The sequence below is a fragment of the Crotalus tigris genome, unplaced genomic scaffold (assembly GCF_016545835.1).
Source record: "Crotalus tigris isolate CLP2741 ecotype Arizona unplaced genomic scaffold, ASM1654583v1 scf7180000023829.5930981, whole genome shotgun sequence".
NCBI classification, from domain to species: Eukaryota; Metazoa; Chordata; class Lepidosauria; order Squamata; family Viperidae; genus Crotalus; species Crotalus tigris.
Genome location: NW_024100213.1, coordinates 4,917,175 through 4,941,742, shown reverse-complemented (window position 1 = coordinate 4,941,742; position 24,568 = coordinate 4,917,175). Strand labels below are relative to the sequence as shown.

The 24,568-nt window shown below is 36.7% G+C and overlaps 1 protein-coding gene across 4 annotated transcripts in view; it reads left to right on the top strand.

Moving 5' to 3' along the window:
• Nucleotides 1–24,568, top strand: part of CNTNAP5 (contactin associated protein family member 5) — a 382,046-nt gene that overhangs the window by 126,077 nt on the left and 231,401 nt on the right. For all 4 annotated transcript variants that reach the window (XR_005554022.1, XM_039321794.1, XM_039321793.1 and 1 more), the window contains one exon: nt 21,171–21,318. Coding sequence is in view for 3 of the 4 variants with exons in the window: in XM_039321794.1 (XP_039177728.1) it covers nt 21,171–21,318 (148 nt within the window). In the remaining variant the exon portion in view is untranslated. The remainder of the gene's footprint in view (nt 1–21,170; nt 21,319–24,568) is intronic.

The window sequence follows — 24,568 nt, the reverse complement described above, 5'->3', positions numbered from 1 at the left end:
CTTTTCTGCTTCTAATATATGAAAACACTGATGGAGATTGCTGTCTTGTAGAGTGCCATGGTACACTGTCAGTGCCCTTTCATACTGTGCACAGCGGGAGGCAAAGGAGTCTCTTAGACTTTTTCACATCATAGGTTAACAAGCCTTATTGATTACACTTGTCATGACTAATGTAGAAGAGAAATCCAGTGGAGTTGATCTTTACAGTCAGAATGGCTGAGGGTTTGAAAGAGCTCTATTTACAATTGTAGTAAAATAGGATAGAGCCTAAGGTAACCAGAGGATTCTGTTATAGCTAGTGTTTTATTGCTCAGCATAGGAATGCTGTTAAATCTCCACAGATTATAACATGACATCAAAAGGCCTACAAGAAGGTTCAGAAATAGTGGACTAATGCGAAATGGATAGGAGGTCCTCTAGGCCACACAAGGTGTGTGTTTGTTTGTGTGTGTGTGTGTGTGTGTTTCTACCTCTTTGTAACAGTTGCAGAGACACTTTTCTAGGGCTATTGGCACACTAGAAGAAGAAACAGGAATATACAGAATGAAACTGGTGGTAAATAAAGCTAGAGAACCACCAAGACCATAAAGGGAAAAGAGAAAAAATAATGGCTGTAGAGGACTCTGCTACAACTCTTCTCTGAACTTTTTTCATTGTGAAACAATATTTGCCCAGTTCATACCAAAGTAAGCCATGTCTTCTCCCAATAATAGATGCTGACAGAGATATAGTTTATTGTTTTAGATAAGGCAGTGGTTCTCAACCTTTTTATACGGCGACCCCGGTCATAAGGGCGTGCCCCCATGCGTGGCGGGCATGCACGGTGCGCATGCATGGCCCACCCCATGTGCGGCGCGCATGCGTGGTGCTGCCCCCATGCACGGTGCGCATGCGCAGTGCCGCCAGCTAAAAAAAATGGCGGATCGCGTTGTTTGGCGGCCCCCGTAAAATGGTCGTTCAACCCCAAATGGGGTCGCGACTCACAGGTTGAGAACCGCTGAGATAAGGGCATGAAACATAAAACATAAGTTACTTTACATAAGCTGAAAAATCATGTTTACTTTTTTAAAAACAAATCAGGAGAATTGGGTGCAGAATTAACAGTGGTTTCTAGTTCCATTCATAAAAATAAACATCCCTCTATTTATAAGCAGCTGATAAGCAAAACCACTATAGTATATAAGTAAAAAAAACCCAAAATCAGATTAAAACAAAGCCTCACTCCTAAAACGCTGTTGCAAAGCATCACAGAGCAAAAACTAACGGGCAGAAAAGCTCAAACATTGAAAGTTGTCATTATTATTCTTGGGGAAGTAGTTAGAGAAAAGCAAAATTGTGTTTTCAAATAGTTTGTTTACCTGGGCAGACCAATCCCATTCAATCTGAACTGTTTGACAAAATCAGTTTGTCAAAATCAGATTTAGTAGCCAGCCATCAATACCCCGATCAACATCTAAAAAGCCACAAAAAACAGGTACCATATAAATACGACAAACAGAACAGCACACAATCTGCTAGAGAGAAGCTCCCTGAAGATGGGCTCCGACATAGGTCCAAAAGCTCAGAAGACAAAGCCTCTGGTCCCGGTGACCCACCCAGATTGAATCCAACAAAATCAGTTTGGCTTCGGTATTCAAATTGCGTTGTAGGCCTTCCAAAGTGAGGTGGGCATAGACATTTAATAAAGAAATAAATACTCTCATTGATTTGAAAAACATCATTTCTGCATGTGCATCGAAGCATTAATTCATAGGCATTCAATTTGGCTCAATGAATCAAGGAGTCATTCTGATTTGATCAGGAAAAAGGATTTGGTTTGGCCACCCAAGCAACTCAATCTCCAGCCCTGAGTCTTTTACATACCTCTAAGAGAAAGTTATATTTATGTAGAGAAAATGGAAAAGGAATGCAGGGAACACTACTCTGTTATGTTTCATACTAACATGTTACTGAGTTTGCGCCTCCTTCCTTATATCACTTCCATGCAGCCAACATCACTTAATTGTGAATTATAATGAGAAATATAAATGCAATCTAATTATCCAGATATGCGCTAGCTACATCTCATGTGAGTTCCACAGCTCAAAAGCTGCAGAGAACATTTATTACAATTTGCTTTAGTAAGAGGTGACTTATACCAAGTCTGCTCTTTTGGAGGGTGTGTGTGTGGCAGACAGAGAGCAAAGCCTTTAAATTAATCTCTTTCATAGCCTTTCAGATGAAATTGGAGAGACAAAGCTTATTAGATGCCTGCCTTTAGCACATTCATTATACCCGGTTGGATTGTAAATTTTGTTGTGTGTCACTCAGTATTTATCTGGCAGCTTGTACCTGTTGATTTTGTTAACTGGCAGCATTGTTACTCTTATTAAAATAGAAACCCAAAGCATGGACCTCGTCCTTTTGTGTTAAAGAAGGACAGGTGCTGGTCCATAGTTAATTGAGTTGTAATACCATGTCTTTGACTGGATGCATCTGTAACAACACATGTATCAGAAAGAATTAATAGCTGCAACCGAAGTTTACTGCCCACCTTTGATGAATAAAGCACAACGTTATGGATGAGAAATAGCCAGTGTGATTTATTTTTTGTGAATACATGAATATGAATGCAGAATAAATGAGGGGAAACTCTTACAATAACCAATACTTACTGTAAAGTCATTTCAAATTGTCCCTGAAAAAAATCAATAGTCTTTTCAGTAAATAAAGGGAATTAAGGGAAATTAAGGGAAGTGAAATGTATTCCATTTTGCACTTGCTTGATTAGTCTGTGAGATGTTATGCCATGCCCAATGTGAGTGCAATCATAGTTCAACCATATTGAAAATATCCAGGGGTGTCTGAAAAAATCATGATGGGGCTGCAATAGTAACCAAAATTCTTCCAATTTTTATGAACATCACACCTGACAGACAGATGGAACTACAATTGGAGGCCAGCATCTCAACTTTTTTCTAACCATGCGCTAGAGAGACCCCTAAAACTATCTGGAAGTTAAGTTCAGAGTATTGGAAAGCACTCTTAGTCCCATCACAACATGTTACACTAGTTTTTTGTTTTTGTTTTTTCTTTCCCACATAGTATTGTTATTGATCATTCACTGCCATCAGTTTGTGTTCACTTTGTCATTTAATAACTCAGAGGTTCCCAAACGGGGGTGCTCACACCCCGTGGAGGTGCAAGATGATATTCCGGGGGTGTGAAAACTTGGGTTTTCAAAATTATAGTGTATATGCATAATTCATTGCTGTTATTTCAAACTTTTGTAAGGGGCGTGAGACAATATCAGAAGCATTCTAGGGGTGCGGGGTATAGAAAAGGTTGGGAGCCGCTGCAATACCTTGATCTATAATTGCAAGGTTTGTTTACAAATGCAGGTAGTCCTTAATGTATAACCAGCCAATCCTTTAGTGACCATTCAAAATTACAACAGCACTGGAAAAAGTGACTTATGACTGTTTTTCACAGCCACCACCATTGCCAATCCACAGAACCAGAAAGGCTGGGGGCCACTGCTATAGATTATATATATGTGTAAATAGGTACTATGTAATAAGGTCATTTCAATGACACTCCTAATGCTTTAATAAGTAAAAAATAAAGTTGGCACTCATTTAGCTTCTAAGCTACAGCACACACCTAATTAGTTGAATGAACCAGTTCATTATTTTTTTTTAAAAAAAACATGCTAAAAGTTGCTAGGAGAATTGCATTCAGTGATTTGATTGAAAATGAAATGTTATTAAAATACCACATTAGACAGCCCAGCTTTGTAATTTTATCAGTACTGATAGTATCAATTCAAATCATGGATAGTGACAGCTGCAGAATTATTATCACCAAACTTTGATGCTGATATGGCAAACTGTGGAACCAGGATCATATTAGGAGTAGTTGACTGAATTGGGAGTCTAGCTAATGAACAAAGCTCTCATAACTACTCCTACTAGACACACTGTGTTCCTACAGTCAAGCTGTCGCCTGCTGTTATCCTATCACCTCCCAAATATTCAAAGGGAAATTTCCAGGGAGAACTACGAATAAAGTGCTCACTGCTCTCAGTATTTTTCTGAGGAAATGTGTGATGCACTGTAGCCCAGAATATCCAACCCAGCTTTTTAAAGATACATGAATGGTGCATATAGTTAAGACACTGAAGCAGCTTTTGTTTAAAGGGAAAAACAATAGCAGGCAATCTGTCAGCATTTAAACTGGGTCTGGATTTCTTCTTGTTTTGGGTCCATTATCATTATAAGCATAATATTTCTTTGAAGCTTTAGACTGTATTTTTATCAAGCAAAGATACTGTGAGAGCAATGTGCCCTGTGGAGATGAATGTACGTCCCTGTGATGCCAGGGATGGGATAAAATTAGCTAGTTTTAAAATCAGGCCAATTCCAAATTCCTGATTTTGAGATGCTTTTCTTGAAGATGCTAAAATGGGTATTAAGGCCTGGAGGGTCCCGTTTCTTTGCTTGCTTCTTTTTACTGCCTTTTGGCAAAGCAATGAAAAGGAATGGCTGAAGCCTTTCATACATTCTGGAAAATGTAAGGCTTCCGTTTATTTCTCAGGCTTTAAGTTCTTTAGTGCACACTTCCTGTACTTATTTCAGATCCAATGAGAGTTGCAACCATTCCTTTTATCACTAGCATTTTAATTGGAAAAGGACGGTATCAAAGAACCTGGACCATGGTAAGCTTTTATCCATGTTGAGCTCAACTCAGAATAACCTTAGAAGTTCCAATCCAGGGAACTGGATGTTGAACTTTGGCAGAATCATTACTTGCTTGTATGAAACAGATTGCTAAGTTGCCATTATGTTTAAAGATGTACAGTCATCTCACTGACTTAGCTTTATATAGTACTCCACAGACCTTGAAAACTTCCAAGGCCCACAGGGAGCAATGAATAAATAAAAAATGACATTAATAACAAGTCCATAATGGAAATTTAGTTCTCAGAAATATTTGTCTGCCTAATGTCTACATGTGTACCCTGATTAATTTTGGAGAGGTATGAAATTTCCTATTGTTTTCACAATTGTCTGTAATCACACCACAGATCATTGGCTCTTATCATATTAGGCAGTTGCTTAATAGTGGCAGCAGATTGTGATTATCATTATTCTTGCTACAAAGTGACTATCTTAGTTGATTAACATCATCTATCTGCATGCAGCTGCATTATAGGATAACTGCATAGGCCTGATAAATGTCAGCCATTGTTCAAACAGAAGTTTGGATAAAAAGCAATTGATTTATCTTGATTAGTATTGCCTGCACCTGGTTTTTATGTCAATGGAAAATCTTGAAGCTTCAGGAAAAGTTATTTTTTTATATATTCCCCCACCACCACCTTTAGTCACTGTCTTAATAGCAGGTGAGTTGTAGTTTCAATATCATTGATCCATTTGTAAATGTCACCCCTGTGTATTAGCAATAATTAATCAGAACATTTTACAGAGACAGCATAGATCTAAGAACTGCAAAAAGCAGTGGTAAAATAAATGATAAACATAAAATAAATTAATTGGTAAACATAAGCATGGCATACCTAAGGAATAGGAATGGAAAATAAATCTTTATTGCAAGGCATATCTACTTTCAAATACATGGCATATACCTTTTTGGAAAATTAGCCTCTTCTTAAACACTTCCAGAAAGGGAGACCCCCTCAATCTGTGTGGCTAAACTACTCCACTGTTATACAGATTTTTTTTTACTTTTTTTGTAATGACTTTTTTTCCTTATATTTAAATAAACTTTTAGTAAGCTGCAGCTTATATCTATGATATCTAGTCCTAGCTTCTGTGCCACGGAAAATAATTCTTGTCCTTCTTCCCTATGGCTTCCTTTTATGTCTCTGAACAGAGCTGTCTTGTTTTTCCTAAGTTTTCTTCAGACAAAGCTTCTCAAGTTTCTTCACTCTATTCTCATACCTCACAGTCTAGGTTCTTCAGCATCTCTGCTCTTTCCTCTGAATTTTCCCTAACCTGTCAATGAGCAGCTGCCCAAAGTTACTTCAGTAGTGCAATGGGCAGCATATACAGTAAGTTTAAGAATGAATGAATGAATGATTCTTCTGAAACTGTGGTACTCTAATTTGTACTTAATATTTTAGATGTGATCTCATCAATGCTGAGTAGAGGGGAATAAATGAATTTATGTGCCACTGATACGATCCCTTTTCTGATCCAGCCCAGAGCTACATACTTATGTGCATGTCACCAACCTCTTTTTAGCTCAGGGTGCAGGTCTTGTTTTGAATGTTTCTTTGTGGAATGCAAACAGGGGTCACCTTTTGCAACAGTGATGTTGGATGTTATTTTCTGAAAGACATCCCAGGGAAGACAAATAGCAGAAATCTGCCCTTCTACCTTTGTGCTTGCAACATTTCAGGCTGAGTCACATTTATGATAGCACCTTGCAGGGAATCATAGTACAGCCTTAGTGAAGATCTATTTTTTATTCAAATTGCATCTAGAACTGAAATGTGTGCATCCTGACATGAATAGTAATAAGAGTTTAGATTTGTTTTTGCTCTCCACTTTTCTCTGTTCTGTGTAAATTTGGCTTCTATCAAAGTAATCAATCATTTGAGATTTCTCAGAATTTTTTTTAATTCAGATGTAAACTCTTAATTATATGTAATATCTCATTGGCAATTTGGGAAACTGTAGCTTTCTTTTGCTCCTTGCAGTTGAACTTACTCCATAAAGAAGTATGAAAACATCTCTGGCTCTTTGTTGCATTCCTGCATACAATACACTACGTCCTATATTTGATGGGTCCCAGTTTAGCAGACTTTAGATAGAGCTGTTAATGGACTATTTCTGTAAACACAATAGTGTGTCCATTTAGTTGAGGTTTTACTACAAGTGACAACATTTATGTCAATTATGTAAATATGCAAATGATGTCAATTGACAAAAAACTATATATGCTCAGATTTAGCAGACACTCATATTTAAGGAAAAAATGCTACAGATTTCATTACATAATTTTCAAATTTTATTCTAATATTTATCAGAAAGTAAACTGCTTAAAATTAATATTAATTGTTTCACTACAGGAAGTCCTTGACTTATAACAGTTCCTTTAGTAACTGTGCAAATTTACCACAGTACTGGAAAAAGTGACTTATGACCGTTTTTCACACTTACGACCATTGCAGTATCTCCATGGTCACGTGATCAAAATTCAGATGTTTGGCAACTAATTCATGTTTATAACAGTTGGAGTGTCCTGGAGTCATGTGATTGTCTTTTGTGACCTTCTTACAAACTGAGTCAATGGGGAAACTAGATCCACTTACTAACCTATTTGTTGGTTAATTAATTGTTAATTGTTACTGACTTAACAATTGCAGTGATTCACTTAACTGTGACAAAAAAGGTCATATAGGGCAAAATTCACTTAAAACTGTCTTGCTTAGCAACAGAAACTTTGGGTTCAATTGTGGTTGTAAATTGAGGACTACCTGTATTCTCATTTTCTCAACTTGCAGTGAATTTAAATGAAGCATTCACATTAAGTCATAATGGTGTATGGACCTGCCTTAATCCCTCTTCCCAAAAAAAGCAGAACTCCTGGAACAGCTTCATTCCAAAAAGAACTTTTATTAGGAGAAGTTGACAGCAGGCAAAAAAGGCAGGATCTGAGAGTTTCCCGTGCGAATCGATAGGTTAAAGGAATCATTAGCAAAACCTCACCCCAACAGTCAGTTCGGTCTGTTCAAATGGACCAATCCCCAGGTGTGAATCCTCCATGGGAACAAGGATGATAAGGCCCTGTTCCCAAGGTTATAAAGATAAAGCAGATGGCTGGAGGCACATTCCATTCTCACCCCAAGCCAGCATCAAGGGAAATAGATCAAAAAGCAAGCAGAGAAAGGAAAGCGGAGAAGATACATTGTAGTGCCAATAGTTCCCCCCTCCCCCCAGGGTTATGGCAGAACTCGCAAGAAGAAAGAAATCAACCCCCAACCCAAATCTGGGTTCTGACAAATGGTTTCCATTACAGGTGCTCAAGCCAGCATAAGTAGGGGTGTCATGGGTTTTTTCTTCTTCTTAAACTATTTCATGAAATATGTTAGACTGTGTGATGGAATTGCTGCTAGAGGACTTCAGTGCCACAAATAGAATGACAGAATTTGGATCAGCAGTGAAGAGGCGTGGTGGGAACATCTGCCTTAATAATCCATATGTTGGGTTTATCCCGACGAACACAGCATTATTTTTATTCATCTTATTTCTAATAAACCATTCCATGGTCAGTAGACAGCTGATCATCTACAAGCTTGCAAATTCTTATTTTTTCAACATCTTTTACCCTTTGCTACAAGAAATTGTGCTTATTTTCAAGTAGATGTGTTTAACATTAGAGCAAGGGAAGCCCAAGTCTAATTTTATTCCGCTAATCAGTGCACTGTGGGCATCATTATTTGAATGAATTTAAAATACAAAACTGCACATATTCCCAATTCTTTTTTTTTTTTTGCCCCAATGTAAGATTGACAACCTTCCCCCTTGAATTTGGGGGTGGATTTAATAACTTCAGTAACCCTGAGAACTACATTATACTTACAGGTGTATGCGCTCCCAGTAGGGATATTGTTACTAATAAGGTCTAAAAATGAAAGTGAAAGGAAGAAGGACAGGATATTAAATCAATGTAAAGAATATATTCTGCATATTTACATATACAAAGAAAAAGTGAGAAGTGATAAAAATAGGTAAACAATACTGTGTAAGCAGAATTAGGGGAACTTTCTTAAATTTTCAAAGAGAAAAGGATCAAAGTGGCTACATGAAAACTATTTATGATGTGGAAGAACACAATGGCAAACTTACATAAGTTCATGAGGGATAAGGATGTTTCTGTGAGAACAACTGTCAAAAAGAAATGATTTTCAAGTGGTAATCTACAGTTGTGAAAGCTGTATATTGACAAAAATGAGAGTAAGAAGACAGATGGTTTTGAATTATAGCATAGATCTGGAGTCTGTTGCTAAGAATAATTGCAAGTGGAGCCACTCAATTGATCTTGGACTAAATAATGATTGAATATTCCCATGAGGTACTGATTAGGAAGCAGAAACTCATACTTTGGGCAGTTGATGCAAACAGATGATGAAAAGAAAATATATTAGGGCAATGTTGTATTGACATTGTTGGGGGAAGGAGAAGGGGAAGACAGTGACTAAAATGGATAGGTAGGATTAAAGGAACAGCACATCTATAAAGAATTATAAATTATTACTGGGGATGTTGAGATGGTGATCACTTATCCACGTATCGTCTGACTAAATTAGACATTTTGTGTGTTATTGTTGTTATTGTTAGTTGCAATCACAACTCCATGGACAATGGTCTTCCAGGTCTTCCTGTCCTCTACCATCTTCTGGAGTCTGAATTTTGTTTCTATGCCTGTGTATTAGCATGTGTATTAGCGTGTGTATGCTAATATATTGGGAATGTAGAAACAGTTGTAAAGCACAGAATGGTTGGTGTTGTAGGTGGGAGGGAGTGTTAATTGCGTACTTAAGACATGTAACATCAACCAAAGGGTAATAAAATCATTAAATTCAGTCTGGGATTACCAAGATGCATTTTGGAGGTTATCCAGTATTACTGATGAGTGGAGACTTGGACTGCACATTTTCTAGCCCTATCAAACAATGTCAAACTGATGCTACACTTCAGGTATAAAACTAGAGTAAACAATACCTTTTTAATGAAGACTTTTTAACAATATCTTAGGTAAAGTAATTAGGACTTTGTAGTTTTGGGTTTAATTCCAAGTAACTGATTGTTGTATCACTTGGCAGCTTTTAAAACACCTACTGCAGTGGTTCTCAACTTGAGGGTCGGGACCCCATTTGGAGTCGAATGACCATTTCACGGGGGTCACCAAACCATGCTGTCCGCCATTTTTCCCCTTTTCCCTAGCTGTCGTAATCCCTCTTATTGGTGGCCACACCCACTTGGGGGTCACCACAACATGGGGAACTGTATTATGGGGTCACGGCATTAGAAAGGTTGAGAATCACTGACCTACTGTATTAAAGAACTGCAGGTATAAGATGCATTCATGCCAATTCCCATGGGCTCCACAGCAGTTTTGTGGAATTACAATATAAGACAATATACTTTATTGATTCATCAGTTCCATCAGCCACAGTAAAGTACAACAAAAGGATAAGATACACTGAAGTGAGATAAAATAGAATAAAATATAGTAGGTATGATAAAGTAAAGATGAAAGAGGAATTAATACTTTAATTATTAAATGGTAATTTAGTAATTAAAATAATTTTATAGGGGACATGCCCAACTCTGTCCTTACTGCTTGGGCTGGTACAGACTTATCCACTCCCAAGATACATTTCAAAAAAATAGATTGGATCTGTTCTGGTAAAGGGACATTTATATATCCCAAAGTTTCTGTACCATATGGGATCCTTGGGATTATTTTGCTGTTATATACCTTTATGATTGGAATTAGAGAACCTAGACGTGATTGGTAAGCTGCCTTATGACACTGGAACAGGCTTTAGCCCTTAAATAACTTCTCTGAAAATGTAGAAGCCACTTTTCTGGAATTAAATCTTAAGCATTGTGTAGCACTAGAAATCATGACTTGAATACAATTTGAAAGATAAGGTAAAATTAAATTTCAGTATTTTGCTACCGGTTCTGCTTTTCTTCCACAGTTATTGTTGCAGATGATAATCTTCCATCAGCTAGCTGGTATTAACTTAGCCTGTTGTGGAAGCTCAACCAACTGTAATATGTTCCCTAAGCATGGGTAAATATTATACCAATTCCATAAAGTAGGACACTTGAGATATTTATAGGGCCACAAATGAAAGCCCAACCCTCTTAAAATTTTTAAAGATGCTTTTATGAGATTTCCGCCTCCCGAAATGTTAAAGGTAATAGTTTCTAGCAGTCATTAAAGAATTGGGTTATATCTACATATTTTGTCCCCTATAAACCAATTATTGACTGTATGGTTCTCTTCCCAGGTTGTACATTTTTGCTCTCACTTACTTTTTTGCACCATGCAGGGAGTCCTCGCTTAAGAACCATCTGTTCAGTGATCCTTTGAAATTACAACAGTGATGTGATCATAGGACAAAGGCTATGTGTAATATCAAATGAGTGATAGACTTCTTAGGGTTCAAATTACAGTTGGAGGGATGGTTTACACATGAGTGTAAATGTGAGTGAGTGTGAAAGGGGAATGATTGATTTTCTGAAACCTTGAATTTGATTTCTGTTTTGTAAAACGTGTATTGATAGGTGCAATAAGGTGCATCTCATAGGACTGCATTTTGATTCTTGCTGTATAAATAAAATTCAGGGAAGCAATGAAGCTGAATAATAAAATTGAATGAGTAAATAATGATAGGCTAAAGAATCTAGAGAGTAAAATGTTCCTGTCCAGCTATCTTAAATAGAGGGGTACTTCAGTTTTAAATATTATACCCTCTATTTCTTAAGGTGGGATTTCATACTAGTTATATCATTTAGTGCAATATTAGTACATTCTTCATGGACCTTTATCTGATAGATTATCACTGTTCCATTTGCCTATTGTTAATAATAGCTGTCTATAAACTCTTACCTTGTAAATTTTCCTAATAAATGTAAGAAAATTAAATTACCTCATAAATAATTCACTGCATAATTCTCAGCAAGAGTGCACAAGTTCTAATCTTCCATATCATTAAACAAGGGTGGATTGTGTCCATATTTTTTCTTCTGTATTAAGAATATGGGGGAAGGGAGGGAATCAAAAAGAACCTTCCCCTTTTTAAGCTGCAACATTATTTTGTTGAGAGGCAGTTTGATGTGATGGTTAAAGCACCAGATGAGAAACTGGGAAACTGAGTTCTAGTCCCACTTTAGTCATGAACCCAGCTGCAAGACCTTGGGCCAATCGCTCTCTGACAGCCTTAGGAAGGAAGCATTGACAAACCACCTCTGAAAACATTACTGAGAAAGCTGGAATGACCAGTCCAGGTAGTCACCAAGAGTAACATTAATTTGAAGGCCCCAAACCCCCCAAAACCTGCAGTTCTGAACAACAAATTCAGTTATCCTCTCAGATGAGAAAATGTTAAATATTTATGAGTAAAATGAAGCAAAAACAAAAAAAATAATAATCTGAATTTTGAGACCTCTGTGGCATGAAATAATAAAACTTTTTGTAACCATATGAGTCCAAACTGGCAAGAACAGAAAGTATTGTGCTAGCTGATTAACATTATCGGTGTTGATAAATATACAAAAGCTCTGAATGCTACTTCCCAACATTATTCCCTACATTGTTAATCACACGAAAATCATTCATTGCCATATAAATTCTGCCATACAGCTTCTGAACATAATGCACATAGTTATTACAGATAGTGTTTGACTTACAACCATTCATTCAATGACAGTTTAAAGTTACAACAGCACTGAAAATTGGAACTGATGACCGTTTTTCACACTTGCAACCACTGCAGCATCCCCCATGGTCATGTGATCAGAATCATGATCACATGACCATGGTGACTGGCATGTATTTATGACAGTTGCAATGTCCCGGGGTCATATGATGATCGCCTTTTACAACCCTTTGACAAGCAAAGTCAATGGGGAAGCCAGACTCACTTAACAACTATGGCAAGGAAAGTGATAAAATAAGGCAAAAGTGATTTAACAACTGTCTTTGCTTAGCAAAGGAAGTTTTGGGTTTAGTTAGGGTTGTAAGTTAAGGACTAGCTGTATTGAACATGTAACAATTTCCTTAATGAAATTGAAGAATATAGTTGGTTGCTAATGAAAGCTAATGCTGTTGAAAATCCCAGATTACTTGATTCTTCATCTTGAAAATAAAACTTTGTAACAAGACCAATAAACATTTAACTGAAAATCACATATGGCTAAAGTTAGAATTGTGTAGGTGTGTGTGTGTGGGTTTCCCTGCATGTGGGTTTTAAAATGTCTTGTTATCTTGCTAACATTGATACTGATGATGTTCGTGTGTATTTTTATGCCATTTTAGTATAATGATTCGGTACTAATGTTATATAAAGTTATACTGAGAAATTTATACTCACTGTTCAAAGCAGCCACAGAATTGGCTAAAGCAACCAACTGCTTTAAAAACAATGCAACACTACATAGCCATTTTTTAAAGAAATGCTCTAATAATTTGATACTTCTGTCAGGATTTAGATAGTTTGAAGACTGAGCAAAAACTAGGTCGAGTTTTTTTGCTGTTTCTAAGAGCAACCTCAAAGCAGGAAACTCACTAGGGCAGGGGTAGGCAACCCAAAACACTCAAAGAGCCACTTGGACCCGTTTCCCACTGAAAACAAAACACTGGGAGCCGCAAAACCATTTTGATATCTAAAATGAAGATAATACTGCATATATCCTTTTTCACCTTTATTATATACATGCATACATACACACACACACACACACACACACACACACACACATATCATAAGGGTAAAAAAGGATATATGCAGTGTTATCTTCATTTTAGATGTCAAAAGGGTCTCTCTCTCTCTCTCCCTCCCTCCCTCCTCCCTCTCTCTCTCTCTCCCTCTCCCTCTCTCTCTTTCTGCCCTTAGTCTGCCAGTCCTTTTCCCCCACTCTCTTTCTCTCCCTCTTTCCTCTCTCTCTCTCCCTCCTCCTCTCTCTCTCTTTCTCTCTCTCCCCCCCCTCTCCCTCTCTCTGATCTTCTGCTTACCTGGCAAGCTGGCTTGAAGCTGTTCTCCAACAAGCTCAGAGGTAGGCAACATCGGCTCTTTTATGACTCATGGACTTCAACTCCCAGAATTCCTGAGTAGAGCATAGCTAGGCTAGCTAGCTCTCTCCTGCCCTTCCTGCTTCCTGCAGAGATGTAGCAAAGGGAGGAGCCCTGCCCAAAAAGCTTTTCAGCTTGTCGGAGAACACTGTGAGTCTACTCTCTTTTACACACAAAAACACACAGAGAGAAGCAGGGAAGCACAAGTGCCTCTCTCTCTGTCTCTATCTCTCTCTGCAAATGGAAGAGGAGGCTGGGAGCCACAGGGAGAGGCTCAAAGAGCCGCATGCGGCTCCGGAACCACAAGTTGCCAACCTGTGCACTAGATAATCCCTACAAGTAAGACAATGAAACATGGTCTTTGAAATTAATGGTCTTTTTAATCTGCAAAAAGAGTTCAGATTATGAAGGATTCAATTTCTCTTGTCCCTATATTTTTCAAGGTTTTATGCACAGCGTATCTTGTATATCTGTTTCTTGCCATTTGAAGTCATTGAGCTAATTATGGACATAATCCTCAAGGCGTTCAGTTTAAGAACCAATACAAAAAGAAGGCTCGTGTGTTGTCAAAGAACTTTTTTCTTTTAGCTTGCAGTATAGTGGGAAATGGGTAAAAATCTGTTGCAGTTTACATTTAATCTTTACATTTAAAGTTTATGTTTTAAGAGTTATAGAATTAGACTACAGTTGTAGATTAGATTAGAGAGTGTTTCTCAACCTTGGCAACTTTAACCTATGTGAATTTCAACTGGAAACACTGAACTAGAGACACAGAGATAGAGACATAACCTGGAAGTTCCCCCCCCCCCCTCAAATGTGTTATATTTAGCAGTGAATTTTGTTCCTCTCATTTGAAAGAGGGAAAGAAGTAACATTGTTGGACTGTATACAAAAATACTTACAACAGAGTTTCATCGTTCAGTGGGTCATAATTCCAACAAATATTTTTTATTCAGAAATATTTTGACCACCATACAGATATTGACTTTCTGAGATTTAACAGTGCAACAGTGCAACAGTAGAGATTATTTGAACCCCGATGGATTAAAAAAAAATTGTTGAGGCAAAAATAAGAAACTTTTCTCTCCCTGGAAATTAAATTCATATTTGGTGGATGGCATATTGTGGGTAGGAGTCTGTTAGGACTGAAGGAGGCAGAGACAAAAATGGATGGAATATCTAATTCCTCCCTGATGTTCCCTGCTTTTCTTTTTCTGGTGTAACAACAAGCTTGTAAGAAAGGGATAGACAGCTGTTATCAGAGGTATTGGTAGATATTGTCCAGATGTTATTTTATAAAATAAACTGTACGAGTTTGATTATATTAGTTCACATAATGGTTCAATCCAGCATACTGGCTCACTAACTACTATGTGCATGTTCAATGAAGGGCTCTTTGTGCCTATAGATGTGAAAGTAGAAATGCTGGCCTAATTTGTTGCTTGAAGAAACATTCATCTAAAGCCATCTGAATTCAGGACAGGATTCTTGATGTCTGAACTTATTTGGGAACAAGTAATGAAATGTACAGCATGAATTTTTGCCCTCTCATAATAATAATAGTATTATTATTATTAATAATTAATAATAATAATAAGTAGTAGTATAGTAGTAGTAGTAGTAGTAGTAGTAGTAGTAGTAGTAGTAGTAGTTGGAAAGTAGTTGGAAAGGATCTTGGAAGTTATCTAGTCCAACTCCCTGTTCAGGCAGGAAGCCCTACACCATTTCAGACAAATGGCTGTTCCAGTCTCTTCTTAAAGACTTCCAGTGTTGGAGCATTCACAGCTTCTGGAGGCAGGTTGTTCCACTGATTAATTGTTCTAACTGTCAGGAAGTTTCTCCTTAGTTCTAGGTTGCTTCTCTCTTTGGTTGGTTTCCATCCATTGCTTCTTGTCCTGCCTTCAGGTGCTTTGGAGAATAGCTTGACTCCCTCTTCTTTGTGGCAGCCCCTGAGATATTGGAACACTGCTATCATGTCCTCCCTCATCCTTCTCTTCATTAAATAGACATACCCAATTCCAGCAACCATTCCTTGTAGGTTTTAGCCTCCAATCCCCTGATCATCTTTGTTGCTCTTCTCTTCACTCTTTTTAGAGTCTCCACATCTTTTTTACATCGTGGTGACCAAAACTGGATGCAGTATTCCAAGTAGGGTGAGATCAACATTTGCTTTCCAAATGTGATGGATCAACTCCTGAAATGTTCAGGGTATCAGATATTAGGGAATATTTTTAAGCAATGAGAGTTTCAGTATTGATGCCAAAAGTAAAAATAAACAGGAATATCTATTAATATTTATCTTGCTAATTTTCAGTCTCAAAAGTATGAAAATTACTGCAAGTTACACTGGACAATACACCCAATTCTTTCTTTCTTATTATTTGTTAAATTTCTTTGCCACCTATCTAGCTGTGAGGCTTACAATAATAAAAAAGGGAGAAATGAAAAGAGTGTGAAAAATAAGATAATGGCAATAAAATAAACAATGAAAAAAACCAACAACAAAAAAATATAATTATATGGTTACGAAAAAAGAAAGATGGACCGGTAGAAAGCAGAAAATAGACTAGAGGTGGGGGGAGTGGAGTCTGCCATCAATCCAACAGTCACCCAGCATGGAACTTTCCCTATTAATCCCCAGAGATTATTAATTCTTGATGTATAATCATTTGCAGTGGGGAATTGGAGGATTGAAGAGCTTGGATTTGTTTTGTTTGAGACTCAGGCTGAAGAACCTGAGAACTGCCTGAAGAACTCTCAGGAGACAAAGAGAATCCAAGAAATCAATCTGCATGTTCTCCAAACAGTCAAAACTTGTGAAAAGCATGCAGAACAGGGATTTTTGTGATCATCTGCTGAGTCACGAACTGAGAGCGGGATTTCCATTCAAGTTCAACCACTGTGTTGTAGTGCAATCCAATTTCAAGGAAATGTCTCAAATAGGAAACCAGTCCTTGCAGCATTGCAGTCATACATAAAATACATTTTCTTTATTTAATAAAATTATGTCCCTACCTTCTTCTAGGAGCTCAAGGTAAGGCATATAGAGATCTTTCCTCATCCCCCCCCCCCCCGAAATAACTACCTTGTGAAATAGATTGGATAACTAAAAGCTCTCATACTTCCATGCTTGAGTAAGGAATTAAAGCTTGGTTTCTCTGGCTCCAGTCTAATCTTTTAACCATATTGGAGCCCTTACATTGTGGGTATGTCTAAAATATTGCAAGAGGAAAGTATTTAGTTATATTTTTGCTGTATTTTATTTGAAATGTTAACTAGAAAAGGTAGGCAATTTAGCAGCAATTTGATAGGAATATTTCTATTTGAATGAATCTTGCAATTAAAATGCGCTCATGTGGAAGGCAGTATCTTCTCATTTACTATTTTTCCCCAATAGACTAGGTCACCTTTTCTGCTTATATGTGAAGAGTAGCCAGTTCCTTAGGTTAGGTTAAAAAAATTAAAACCCACTCAACTAACAAAAAATTTGAATATATCTTGCTCTTTTTCCTGAAAATGAATAAAAGTAAGTATCAAAAATAATACCTCAGATGTAGCTTTTTCTCGGTGATTGCTTTGATTGGTTGCTCCAACTTGGCATTACTTTTGTAAAGAATTTTCACAGAATTGAGATAGGTAGTGAGAGCCTTCTCACCTTTCTAGACAGCGTAGACCGGATAACCTGACAAATATTTTCTCCTGGTGGTATAATAATAAATTCAAAATGTCACACAACATTCTTGTCAAAAAGACATTCCACAAGATATAGTTTGCTAAACCAAAAGACAAAATAAAAGGAAGCAGGTGGGATACATTTATGTTTAATTTATTTTCCTCTTCCCCCACTTCTACATACATACTTGTGCATGTATACACACATACAAATACACATGTTTGGTAGAAACACAACTCGTCGTGTTTGGAGGAGAGAGAATGCTGAGTTGCATCCAAAGAACACCATACCTACTGTGAAGCATGGAGATGGCAACATCATGCTTTGGGGCTGTTTCTCTGCAAAGGGACCAGGATGACTGATCCGTGTACAGGAAAGAATGAATGGGGCCATGTATCGTGAGATTTGAGTGCAAACCTCCTTACATCAGCAAGGACATTGAAGATGAAACATGGCTGGGTCTTTCAGCATGACAATGATCCCAAACACACTGCCTGGGCAAGGTCCTGGAGTGTCCTAGCCAGTCTCCAGATCTCAACCCCATAGAAAACCTTTGGAGGGAGTTGAAAGTCTGTGTTGCCCAGCGACAGCCCCAAAACATCACTGCTGTAGAGGAGATCTGCATGGAGGAATGGGCCAATATACAGCAACAATGTGTGCCAACCTTGTGAAGACTTACAATGAGCTCTGTCATTGCCAACAAAGGATATATAACAAAGTATTGAGATGAACTTTTGATATTGTCCACATACTTATTTTCCACCATAATTTGCAAATAAATTCTTTCCAAATCAGACAATGTGATTGTCTGGATTTGTTTTCTCATTTTGTCTCTCATAGTTGAGGTCTATCTCAATTACAGGCCTCTCTCATCTTTTTAAGTGGGAGAACTTGCACAATTGGTGGCTGACTAAATACTTTTTTGCCCCACTGTATGTATATATGTATATATAGGTCTTTAGTTGTTCGGGTAAAATTGGAAGTGTCTTGGCGATGTTTCGACGAAGTCCCATTCGTCATCTTCAGGCTGGTGTTTTCAGCTTCATGCTTTGAGCAGGAAAACACCAGCCTGAAGATGACGAATGGGACTTCGTCGAAACGTCGCCAAGACACTTCCAATTTTACGCGGGAGAAAACCTGAACAACCAAAGACCTACATACAAATACCCGCGAAAACCTCAGAAAACAAATATGTATATATGTATATATATTATGGTGATGACCAGATATTATCAATAACACATACATGCACAAGGGTCCATATTATATTATATTGTATTGTATATTACATTACATTACATTACATTACATTACATTATATTATATTATATTATATTATACCATATGCCATATGCCATATACCATATACCATATATCATATACCATATATCATTATTATATTTATTATATTATATTTACATTATTATATAATACATAATGTGATTATGTTCATTCTTAAGATTCATCCTAAGATCTGAATCTTTTTAGATCTGCGAAGTTTAGCATCAACAAATTTTGATGAACTTGATTCTCCCTGTCATTTTTTCAAGGAGGCCTCATGATAAATTTGTTTTCCCAAAAGTCATAAATGTGACATATGCACCAAATCCTCTTAAAATGTTTTCAAGAGTGCCATTTGCATTGTAAAGTATATCAGTTTAGCATTGTTTGTAGCAGTTACAGAGTAGACAGTAGTAGGCAGAGGCTCACATTTGATCCTTTTTACGTTGGGAATACAGCAGTGTAAACTGAAAAATTCTGCAATACAATTCACAAGCATCTTTTATTTTTTAAATTTTTCTTTTGTTTCAGCCATCTTTGAGACTTTGGCAGACAAGAACCCTTCATTTACTTCTTTAAAAAAAACTTGGAAAGTAATCAATCCACAGTTCATTATCTCATCCTTCAAGTGTATGCCAACACTGGCTTCCTTCCATGTACAGTTCAAATCTTACCCCATTACCTACCTAATAAAGTAGGAAAGAAGAGGTCACCACAGGCACTATGGCAGCTAGCTAATATAGATCTCTAAATATGCTGGGGCTAACTGTCCTGAGGCTTCTTGCATCAAGTGGGATTGAAAGTTGCATATCAGCCTGAGTCATTTAATTTATTATGCCTTGTGGAACAGACTGTCTTTTCTAAAGGAGCCTTTTGCTTTTCCCCATCTCTCAGTGTCACTGCCAACTTACATCTTTTCTGTTTGCTTTTTACAGCTTTAAGCCAGAGGTTGATGCTTAAAATATTAATCTTTGTCCCCCATTTACCTTCTTTCCACTCTAGTTCCCAGGTGATGTAAATAACAGCAGCTTCACAAAAAACAACAACCAAAAAAAAAAAAAAAAAAAAACCCACACAAGAGAGAAATTCTTGGTTTTGGGAAGAAGGAAGCATAGCAACAATGTCTCTTTTAATGGCTGATGTTAAGTTCTAAAATGAAAAGTAAAGTTGCAGATGATGATGATGATAATGATAATGATGATGATGAAAATAATAATAATAATAATAATAATAATAATAATAATAATAATAATGGCCTGATATATGTCAGTTGGGTCAACACATTCCTATGTTTACACTCTGTTTAAAGAGTCAACTGAAGATCTCAAGTATTTTCATCATGATATCATTTCATACCAATAAGCAATTTTATTACTCTTTTTCTAAATAAAGCAGATAATAGGAAGGGATGGTCCTGAACAGATAAAAGAGTAAATTTGGCTAGAGCAAATTAGTAGAATTCCAAGAGAGGATATTAGAGCTGCAGCACACAATTTGATCAAGGTTTATAGTTGGCCTTTCATCTGCCCTGTTGGTATGCATAATCCAAGTAGAGATGTCTAGGAAATATAAGTGGGTAGTATGAAAGCAAATCCCATATTGAATTTAAATGCAGGTAATCAATACTCATGCATCCAACATTTTCTCTTCCTGTAATATTACAACTACATTTTAGCAGCAATTTTACAAGGACGTCTGATTGTATCTAGGCATTAGAGATCTTCATGCTACCTTTGATCATCACACATTATTAGTAATACCAGTACTAGTACCGGTATTTTTAAAAAATAGTATATTTTGGGGCTATGGTTGCAAAAGTATAGTATCCAGATTGAGGGAAATCAATTATTTGACCTTGATCTATCTATAGGTTAATGTTGGATCCCATAAATACACAAATCAGTATGTCTATATTTACGTCTATGTCTTTCTGAAGAAACACATTGAGAAATTGGAGTTTCAAAAACCATGTCCTAGAAGCAAGCACTGCAGAAGCTAAGGTTTGTTAGCTTGGATTATAAAAACTTAAGAATAGATAATGATAGTGATCTTCAAATCATTCTCTGTTGCTTTGGAAAGCAAGTATAACCCTGAGGAATATAAATGGCAAGGAAGCAGATTGTAGCTAAGCATAAAAAGAAATTTCCTTGCATTATGAGCTGTTTGATAGTTGGGACAAACTGCCCTGAAAGAGCCTGAATCCTAAAGGCATATACTGTAAATAGAGGATGGACAGTTACTTATCAGAGAAGCTATAATTGTATCCTGCATCACAGAACTATAGGCTACTATTTTGGCACAAACTGAGTCTGTTGAGATGAAATGAATCACCACATGGAGTTTATTTGCTAAGAATCTCCCCAAAACACTATATTACATCCAGGCTTCTTATTCTTTGCAGGTCTTCCAAGGCAATGTCAATGCTGACAGTGTGATACAGCACAAATTCCTTCACTCTGTTAAAGCTCGCTTTGTGCGCTTTCTGCCCATGACATGGAACCCAAATGGAAATATTGGTCTGCGAGTTGAAGCTTTTGGATGCTCATATAGTAAGTATTGAAATGTATCCTAGCATACACTAGAAGCATCATCTTTCTGCTGAAGGTTCAGATACAATTTTGTCAGGAAGATCCTATGGTGCAAGTTTACAGAATACATCACAAGCTGACCAATTGGCCACACCACTGACTTTAGCTTCAGTAGCAAGTTGTGGTCAATCCCTATCTTCACTATGTTGTCTGTATATACTTTTCCTTCAACATGTCCCAAAGGTGATTTTTCAAAAGGCAACTAAACTTTGTTTTTGCTTGAAGACATTTCATTTCTTATCCAAGAAACTTCTACAGTTCTAACTGAATGGTGGGGGATGGAAGGATTTATATTCCTTGCAGTCATCTGGTTGTTAGCACTCTTTCTGAGAGTCATTGAGGCCACTTGGAGGTTTAGCCATGCCCTCAGGGTCATCTGAATAGTGCACATAGGTGTGGAATCTTCTTGGAATTGCTAAAAGGACTGTGTTGTAACTCCTTTCAGTAGTTCCAAGAAGATTCCACACCCATATGTACTATTCACTATTTTTCTGGTCTATTTTCACTTTTTCTTATATACATTTACCAAAGGTATTATGTAGAATGTTACCAATGCCATTTTTTATGAGTAGATATTTTTAAAGATCACTTTATTTCACTACAGATTAAAAAAAAAGCTATATTAAACTAATATTTACAAAATCTGCCACAATTTGTTTTATGCAGAAGCAAAGATCAATTTGTATAATGCCCCCAAATTATGTCCAGTTTTATTGAAAAAGAGACATCAATGGAAAACAGAATAGATTTGGAGCTCCTGTGATTTTCTGAAGTCCAAAGCCCAGCCCTTTTTTGGAACTTTAGTAACTAAGTAATATAAGTGTTCATAAATTCTAGAATAACTGTCATCTAATGTGCTAGGTTTCATTGTTTCCTATCTAAGGAGAATTATGTGAAGTTACACTAAAAGGTGCAATATGTTCTGAATGATAAAATATTTACAACTCTCTAATATGGTAGCATAAGGAGAAATATTTCTATTAAATTTCTATTCAATATTTCTTGAGATGAAATTCTTCCCTGTAACACTTAACATTGTTGGAGAGCCTGCTGCCATTTGTGGGCATTCCACCTTTAGTGCCTTAGCCCAAAATGAAAAGTGATGAGATGGACATGGGAATAAAATGAAAACCTGATTGTGAATTAATTAGAAGTGTTGTTGGATGTCTGCCAAGAAGTAACCATTTGTTTAGGATCAAAGCCAGGAAAAGAGGCCTAGGAGTTAAGTGTCTCATTAGCACACCCAGGGTAAAATCACAACCACATGTTTCATTGGATGCACCTCTGCCAACTCATACCAGTTTTTTGTTTTTTGTTTTAAAGTGCTATATAATTAGGAAATAAATTTCCAGGTACAATGTTTCTATAAGGAAAAAATGGAAGCACTGCAGTTTTAGGGAGTTTTCAAAGTGTTTATTATATGATCATATGAGACACAATGAAGACTTGTGTACAAATTATAGTAAAACCTATTTCATTTCAACTTTAGAATTTATTTATTTGTTTGTTTGTTTGTCAATATGAATCAATTATTTACTTAGACCTATACATGGATTATCCCTTATACATACTGTACGTCTTTATTATTTTTCTGATTCTACCTGAAGTACATAGTTGGATTCAAATCTTTTCAAAGAAGTATTTTAATGCAACTACACTGATTTCAACAATGGGCATTTAGGCCAGATTCATATAATACACTATCATAGTGTTTGGTTTTAGCTTAATGAGTTCCGTAACTCCAGACATTGTAACATATGAACAAAGGATAGTTTAATGGTTTGGTGAACTGTGGATTATTCAATTATCTATGTCTAAAGCTCATTGTATGAACCTAGCTTCAAGGTGAAAATATCACAGTGGGGCAGGAGAATAGTGCTATTGCCCAGCTGACACCAATTCAGATGCTATACATACAGACATTTAATGTATACTCCTGTATTCTTTTTCTATTCTGTTCTCTCTTTGGGTCACCTTCAGTTCTGTCCAGAAAATATCTGGCAATCATGGCAACTCTTTCAGTGGAATCTTTCAGGCTGGGCAACGATTTGGATTCAAAGACGAAAATATGCTCAACAGTTGCATCTTTTTAAAATTTCACAATTGTTTTCCATAATTGCAACTCAATCCTAGGAAAATGTACATTTGGATGTGTTTCAGAAAGACGCCACAGGAGTTCTTGAAACACCTTTTTGCCATTGATAATTTGCATATGTACAATGTTTAAATTAGTTAATAAATTAGCTGATGTACATCAAAAAATATAACTTGGCAAATATGTAATAAAAGAAAAAAAAAGGAGTGGAAGACTTGTAATCTAAACAGCAAAGTAGGAAAAATAATACTGCAGGAAATGTAATGGGCTGGCTGAAAAGCGGTATAAAAGAAAATACATTGCCTAAAAATCTGTTATTTGTAAAATGTGGTCTACAGAGATAGTGTGATGACAATGGGCTACATCACAAAGAGACTACTGCAGAGTGCTTTACATGGTACAATCCTCAATATATACAGAAGCTTCAACTAATGCAAATGAAGGCAACCAGTGCACAATGTGAGGATCATTTGGAATACTAATCCAGATGCTTTTCAGGTATAATCCAAGCTATAAAGCCCTAAACTGTGTCGATGCTAGCACCGTCTTGATTGCTACCTTCATGGCTAAGCAAGGATGGAGATTGGTAAAAGAGCCTTCTAAAAGATGCTTAGATTTTTTAATCAGTTAAGACTGAAAGGACAGAAAGCAGGGCATGCATATTAGTCAAGAAGACATCTTCCCTTACCCTTGATAGAGATCCCAAGAGCCATGAATGTTACTGTTTCACTATCTGTGACTCCAGATCTCTTCTCTTATTACTAAAGTCTACTCACTCTGAACTCTGCATGGGAATAGCAAAATTGAAGCAAGTAATATGAAGAAGAAATAAAAGTTCAGACTTCTTCTATAATTCTTCCACAGAGTTGAACAATATATCTTGGAAGTCCAGGGCAATAGACTAACCCAGAAAAACTTTATCTACAGCCCAAAACATTTCTCCAAAATAGATATCCAAATTCTGATTTTCAATATGGTAGAAGAAGCAAAATATTAAGTATCATTGTAGAGTAATGATAGTAATGACATTTATTTTGAATTCCATTTAAGACAAATGGAAATGAAATCAAATTTAGATTTTGCCCTACCACTTTCTGACTTATCATTTTTTGGAGT